This window comes from Populus euphratica, unplaced genomic scaffold, assembly GCF_000495115.2.
Source record: "Populus euphratica unplaced genomic scaffold, PopEup_1.0 scaffold147.1, whole genome shotgun sequence".
NCBI lineage: Eukaryota > Viridiplantae > Streptophyta > Magnoliopsida > Malpighiales > Salicaceae > Populus > Populus euphratica.
In genome coordinates this window covers 3,854-11,483 of record NW_011500032.1, presented here as the reverse complement: position 1 = coordinate 11,483, position 7,630 = coordinate 3,854, and the positions used below count along the sequence as shown (strand labels likewise).

Sequence of the window (7,630 nt, the reverse complement as noted above, 5' to 3'; positions counted from 1 at the left end):
ACATCAGCTGCGTTGTTTGTCTCCAGTTACACCAGCTCCTCCATTCCCTGAACAACAGATAAAAGAGAAAGCGAACTGAGAACGAGCAAACACAGGGAGAGATACAAGGAGAATAAGAGAAGCTAAGGAAAACAAAACCAGAGGAGAAGCGCACGAAGAACAAAAACAGAGAAGGAGAGAAGTTAGCTTTGGCAATTCAGCACACCTTCACCATCGTATTCGTCATCAAGCTCCAACATTAGGCAGACTCTGAGAGAGAAAGTTAAGAACAGGAAGAAGCAGAGCAGAGAGTGTCCGTTCAACCAGCAATCTAACATCTTCATCGCCATCGTCTTCGACTTCGCCTCTCGGCATAGTAAAACGGGGAAAATAAACCAAAAACAAGAGAGAGATGGGAGTGAGATTGAAAAGAAAAGGGAAGAGCAGGACATTCTTCGGCCGGAGCTAGCTGTCTTCGCCCAGGTAAGCATTCTTCCTCCTGCCTTGCAATTCCATTTTCAAGTTTCGTTCAAAACAGTGCGTAGGTAAAATTGATTACCTTCGCACTGTGCAGTGCACACGTGAACCAGCTCACGTGTGCCTACTTCATGGGCTGGTTACTGGCCTGAGCCATTAACCGGGTTGGGCTTGTTAAATCCAGTTAATATAGCTGAACTCGATGGAACCTCAAAATAAAAAATAAAAAGAAAATATAATAATAATAGATAATAATAAACTAATATTAAAAAAATTTCTTCAAATTTATTTTTTATAAAAATATTCACTAACACTTAGTGTTAGAGTAAATAATATTGTATTTTTTGGATTTGCATGATATTTATCAATATTAAAGTTAAAAATATTCTTAAAAATTATTTACTATACTAAAATTAGGAATATAGAAAAAGAGATAAAAAAATTAAATAATTTTAAATAAAATTATCAATGAAAACATTTTTTTTTTGTATAACTAGTTTGGTATTATAAAATCTATGTTGATTGGTTATGGTTTTTATTTACCGTAATCCTAGGGGTAACTTCTTGAATAAGATTTTAAAAAAAATATCACTATTTTTTTAATTAAAATATATTTTAATTTTTTGTCATAATATTTAGGTGTAACAACTCTCATGATATATAATTAATTTTTCAATATCCTTGTATTAGCTATATTTTTCCTTTTCAAATTAAAATTGAAGAATAATCTCTCCATAATTATGTCAAATAACATTATTTTAATGATTTAGTTCAATAATTAAAATCATGAGTTCTTATAATAAATTACCTATTTTTTAAGGAAAATTAATTAGTGGTATTTTAATTATTATTGTTAAAATCATGAGCAGTTTTCGAGCTTGGGCCTAGAGTCTTGAAATTGAAAATAGATAGCTTCAAGTAGGTTTGTACTTTTAATCAATAAATAATTTGAGATTATGGGCTTTGTGTTGAAATGAGTTTTGATTTCAAGTTCCAAAGGCCATCTTAATCTGGGTCATACGTTTTTTATTTTATTTTATTTATTTATTTTAAGTTTTACCTGTCTTTATATTTAATCTTTTTTAACACAGTTAAATATTATCTTCCTCTTGAACAATCCTAAGGAACAAGGAAAGTACTCCTTATCGTGCACCTAATTTTTTTTAATAAATTCTAAAATTTAAACACAAAAAAATCAAGAAATATAATATACATTTTTAACCATCTACTTAATCCTTAGAGATTTAAGCTCAACTTAGTGACAAAAATCTCTTTAATAACTTTATATTATTGTTTTAACACAATCATTCAAGTATAAAAATTTTAAATTTAATACCTATATTGTTCACATTATCTTAAATTAAATTTTAATTTTAATTAAAAAATTATAATAATAATATCTGAACTCATAACAATTTATTATAATAATTTTGATATTATTTTAAATCATCAACTCAATCAAAAAAAAAAAACTATGGCATTGATGGAATTAATTCTTTAACACATACTACAATAGTATTTTCATAGGGATTAAAGGGGCAGATTTGTCCAAAAACATTGCATACATGTGGAGGCAGGCCTCATTATTTTACGAGGAAAGTCCATCAAATTCAATTAAAAAATAAAAAAGAGGTGTCATTTCAATCTTGCAAACCAGCTTAGAAGAAGAGAGGCAGGCAGACTTTGAAGATACGGTGAACTCAGAGCAGGATCAAAAGACGTCGAACACTTGTGGCACACATAATTTTCCAGGTAAAAGAAACTTCAGTCATGGTGGTTTTTTTCTTCTTGGATAATCATAATTTGATAAAAAATTTCAATTTTTTTCCCTTTGCCAGGGTGCTTTTATTTCAATCATTTGGCCTCATGGATCAACTTCCCATCACAAATCAAGTTCCGGCAGAGAAAACATGGCTAGAATCCATCAAAATAGAGCTTGCTCATTTGAATCCACTATCAAACTGGAGTATCTGGAGGGTTCCAAACAACCTTCTGGCTATCAATAAAGATGCATACAGTCCTCACATCATCTCCATCGGACCTCTTCATCATGGAGAGCAGAACGTGCTAGCTATGGAGGTTCACAAATTGCACTACATGCTGTCTCTCCTTGCTCGGACACCGGATCCCGCTAAGAGTCTAGATGAATGTGGCAAAGCCATCCTACGTTTTGACAAGCACATCCGAGCTTGCTATGCCGAACCAATTGACAAATACAAAGAAAATGATCTTGCCAAGATGTTGTTGGTTGATGGTTGCTTTATACTCGAACTTTTCTTGAGGTTCTCCATGGCTGATCTGCGATTGCAAGATGATCCTGTTTTCAATACTTCTTGGATGGTTTTAACTCTTCGCCGCGACTTGGCACTGCTAGAGAATCAGATTCCATTCTTTGCTCTTGAATGGTTATTCAAGCTTACAGTAAAACCTAGTGCCATTGGTCAATCACTACCTACCCTGCCTGAGCTAGCTTTCGATTTCTTTAAATCATCTCTGTATATCAATAGAGGAACTTTAGCTGTCAGCCGGAGAATAGTCCCCCATTTGCTTGGCCTAATACACAACTGTTACCTGCCCTCTTCTTCAAGACCAAATCCAAGAGGCAGGGGAGGATGGGAATTCATACACTGTTCATCTGTGCTCCTTGAGGCTGGAATCGAGTTCAAAAGGGACACAACGAGCAGTCTATTTGACTTGAAGTTTGGAAATGGTGTTTTCAAGATCCCACCATTACGCATCCATGATTCAACAGTTTCACTCTTCCAGAACCTCATTGCTTATGAGCAGAGATTCCATGGAAGTCAACAATACATCACGTCTTACTTCTTGCTCATGGATCGTCTCATTGACACACCCAGTGATGTTGAATTGCTTGTGCAAAGACGGATTATTGAGAATGATTTTGGTGGCTGGGAAGATGTTTCAGCTTTTTTTAACAGCATCTGCAAGCAGATTGTTTTGCAGGACTTTTACTATGCTGGGTTATGTGAGGATGTGAATGCATACTATAACACACAATGGTATAGATACAAAGCAGACTTCAGAAAAGACCATTGCAAGAATCCATGGGCATTTATATCACTAGTTGCTGGCTTTGTGCTTCTAAGTTTTACCGCATTACAAACTGTATATTCAGTAGTTGCTTATTACAAATGATCTAATTGCCTTATGTTTTGTTTCAGTATTTGGTTAAAACAAAAAAAATATTTACTAAACTAGCATAATTAAAAAAATAATTTTTAAATTAACACAATTATATAATACATGCACGTACATGATCAGGTGTGCACGTACATGATCAGGTGTGTTGTGAATGTAATAATTATGCAAATACTAATTTTTATTGGATTTGGATTTTTATTCAAACTAATTCCTTAAGGAAGATACAGTGTCCATGAAAAAAAATCCAATGACCAAAAGAAGAGATGAGATGGCACACAATGATAAGAATATCTCCAATGGAGTTGCTAAATGGATAGAGAAAAATAAAAAAGTAATTTTTTTGGATTTTCTTTACTTGTTTTTCATATTTCAAAGGAAAAGTCAAATGAAATGCTAAAATATCTTTTCTTTTTCACAAATATTATTTCTATATATCTTTCAAAAGAGTTAAAATTAACAAAGTGGGTAACAAATGAATAAATCAATTAAATCTAGTCATATGGAAAAAAAAATAACATCAAAATCATTAAAAAAAAATAAAACATTTATTTATTCCACTCTAATAGAATTGGCTTTTCAAATGGTTTTTTTTATTGGAATACACATTATAAAAAAAACTATATTTATACTATTTAAAATGCTATTTTATCAATTTACTTCTTTGAAATAGCATCTTTTATTGGAGATGTTCTAAGAGATAAGAATAAAAAGGAAAAAAAAAGACACAAATAAGAGAGGAGAGAGGAGGAAAAAAAAGAAAAAAATGAAGATGCTTAGAGAGGAGAGAGAGAGAATAGACATAAAAATTAGAGATGAAAGAAAGAATTAAAAAAAAATAGATACAAAGATAAAAGAAGATGCTAAGCGAGGAGATAGAAGAAAAAAAAGAAAAAGAAAAAAGAAGATGCTAAGAGAGGAGAGAGAGAAAAAATAGACTTAAAGATTAGAAAAGAGAAAAGAATAAAAAAAGAGTAGATACAAAGATAAGAGAGGAGAGAGAAGAGAAAAGAAAAAATAAATAAATAAAGAAAAAAAAAGGAAAAAGAAACTAAAAATACATGGGAGCTATGAGAATGATTTTTTTTATTAATGTCAAATTTTTTCAGTGTTAACTCAACTATTAAAAAACATAACTTTCTTAGATTATATCTATATATAAAGCTAAAAAATTAACTATCCAAGACATTAACATTACAACATTGAATTGTTACTAGCTACCGAGTTTGCTGCCAGAAACCAAAAAGTTAAGGCCGCACGGATTACAGTGTACGCAGGGGTTTTGCTCGATGAAAAACAAGATCTGGTGATATTGAAGTAAGGCCATGAGTAAATGTATTCTCCTGTTCTGTAGCTTGATTTTTCAGTCACAAGAAATTGAACTTTCAAGCTTTCACTCGAATCTAAAACGAAAAGGTTTCCATGAACACGCAATATTTATTATGCATAAAAGCTTAATTCTTGAACAAATTGTGGAAACAAAACACTCGGACAACCATCAATGTTTATGATCATACAAAAGTACTATGCATACCGTTTGAATTACATGAAGAGAAAGAAACAGACAGACAGCCCAGACTGAAAAAATTGTCCATGGACTTCTCAAATAGGTCTGCATCAAGGTCGCCCTGAATACAGCAGGCCGAGTCCAGAGGTTTGAGTTCAAAGCCTGACATAGTTCTGCATAAAAGAAATCTTGCACAACAACCTGCTTGCACATATCATTGAAGAGCACTGAAACATCTTTCCAACCACTCATATCGTTTTTAATTATACCTTTGCTCTCAAGTAGTTCAGCATCTCTCCGATCATAAACAAGACGGGACATAAGTGCGAAATAAGATGTGATGTATTTTGCAGTACCGCGTGAAAGTTGCTCGTAAGCAATGAGATTTTGGAAGAGTGAAACTGTTGAATCATGGATGAGCAATGGTGGGATTTCGAGTGCACCGTTTCTGAACCTCAAGTCAAATAGATTTCTTGTTGTACCTTTCCTAAACACAATTCCAGCCGCATTGAGTGATGTTGCCGGCTGCGTTGAAACCCATTCTCCAATATTGCTTCCAGATAATGCTGGGGGTAAGTAGCAATTGTGAATTAAATCAAGCAAATGGGGATAGGGTCTCCTAATGATCCTAAAATTCTCATCATTAATGTACAGAACTGATTTGAAGAAACCAAGAGCGAGCTCAGGGAGGCTAGGCAATGACTGACCAATAGTACTAGACTCCACTACTTGCAAGTACAGTCTTTCGAGAACAAAGAATGGAATCTGATTCTCAAGCAATGCAAGGTCTCGCTGGAGAGCTAAGATAATCCACGAGGAGTAAAACAAGGGATCATCTTGCACTCTAAGATCAACTTTGGAGTATCTTATAAAAAGTTCAAGCATAAAGCAACCATCGACTAACAAAATCTGATCAAGATGATCTGAATCCCAATGGATTGGTTCTGCATAGCAAGCACGAACCTTGTCCTCGAAATCTTCGAGGGCCTCAGCAGAAGATCTGAGAGTCTCATCTACATCTGGTGTTCGTAGAAGGAGGGATCGCATATAATACAATTTGTGAACCTCCATGGATTGCAATTTTTCGTCTCCTCTGTGAAGAGGTCCGATTGAGATGATGTGAGGATTGTAGGCATCATCATTCACAGTCCGAAGGCTATTTGGAACCTTCCAAATGCTCCAATTTGATACCGGAGACAAATTGTCAATCTTTTGCTGGATTCTGGAAAGCCATGGATATCTGCGGCGTGGACCATCCTCAGCTGCAACTGGATTAGCCATAGACGCGAACTAATACACAGAAAACCGGATCACCATGGGAAATAATGAAAGTAACGTCAGTAATCTAACATCAATGTGTGTACAAGTAGACTAGAAAGCGGATACCAAATGAATACATGATTGATAACCAAACCTAAATGTTTGATTTTGTCCAAGCTTTGTTTACCTGGAATAATATGCTGCGGCTGCCACGAGCTGATGTTTCTTGATAGGCTTCAGTTTAGTCACTAGCCACCTTCTATCTTTTGTGTGCTAGCTGGTAAGGAAAGCTTGGCTGATTGTTTCCACCTTCGTAAGCTCCTAGATATTAGCAGAGGCTTTCTTGGCAACGAGAGGGATAAATCTACAAAGTCCAGATAGCTACCTAGCACGTTCTTTCCTTTCACACTAGCCTCCCAAGCATAGCATTAATATACCGTATTGGGAAATCATTAGTGATATCTGTCAGGATCCAAGTCCTATTATTTATTGATTTTTAAATTATTAGTGATATCTGTCGGGATCCAAGTCCTATTATTTATTTATTTTTATCAACATAAATATTCGAACAGCTTATATTGAATTTAATTAATTATATAATTCTATAAAAACTTAAACATGTAACTATTAAAAAACAAATCCAAAATTTAATCAATTAAGCTACCCTTCAAAATTAAGTTCTATTATTTTTATATTTAAATGTAGATGATATTATCTATTTTCATCTAAAAAATATATTTCTTATATAAAACTTTAAATATATGAAATTATATACCCAGAAAATATTTATTTCTTTCGAATAGTGTTTTAGAATTCAAAATTTGCATGATAATAAGAAAAACAAGTAATTTTTTATATATATAAATAATGATTTTTGTTATAAACAATAGAAAGGTAAGAAGTTTATTTCGCTTTCTTTAGTGAAGAACCGGTACTTAGGCCCCGTACTATTCACAGATAGGAGTAAAATTGTTTTAAAGCCCCAAGACAAAATATCCAATTACTGATATGTCTTTTTTAAAAATAAATTATAATTGAAATGAATGATTTTTTTATTTAATATTAAGATGAAAAAACACTTGATTTATCTATATTAACATGAGTTGATTTGCAAAATTAAGGGGGTAATCTGAAAAAAAATTGAAAAGTTCAATCTCAAACTAATTCAATAATAAAAGATAAAATTAATAAAAAAAATATTTATTTAAACAAAAATTTAAAGAGACTCGAATCAACTAAACAATCTTG

At 32.9% G+C, this 7,630-nt stretch overlaps 2 protein-coding genes across 3 annotated transcripts in view; one reads left to right on the top strand and one right to left on the bottom strand.

Moving 5' to 3' along the window:
* The window catches only part of LOC105142498 (UPF0481 protein At3g47200-like), a 4,718-nt gene extending 1,016 nt beyond the window's left edge, over positions 1 to 3,702 (top strand). Inside the window, exons 1-2 of one of the 2 annotated variants that reach the window (XM_011050157.1) lie at positions 2,079 to 2,208; positions 2,295 to 3,699. In XM_011050157.1, coding sequence (XP_011048459.1) covers positions 2,323 to 3,612 — 1,290 coding nt within the window. In that variant the 5' untranslated portion in view covers positions 2,079 to 2,208; positions 2,295 to 2,322 and the 3' untranslated portion in view covers positions 3,613 to 3,699. Of the gene's footprint in view, positions 1 to 2,078; positions 2,209 to 2,294 lie in introns of those variants that run through there. The other variant, XM_011050158.1, reaches the window with a different exon arrangement.
* A 1,330-nt stretch (positions 3,703 to 5,032) lies between these two features.
* LOC105142496 (UPF0481 protein At3g47200-like) lies at positions 5,033 to 6,783 on the bottom strand. Its single transcript, XM_011050155.1, has 2 exons — positions 6,570 to 6,783; positions 5,033 to 6,412 (listed from the first exon to the last, which is right to left on the bottom strand). Exon 2 carries the CDS (start codon positions 6,401 to 6,403, stop codon positions 5,114 to 5,116), a length of 1,290 nt encoding a protein of 429 aa, XP_011048457.1. The 5' UTR covers positions 6,404 to 6,412; positions 6,570 to 6,783; the 3' UTR covers positions 5,033 to 5,113.
* Between the last annotated feature and the right edge of the window lie 847 nt (positions 6,784 to 7,630).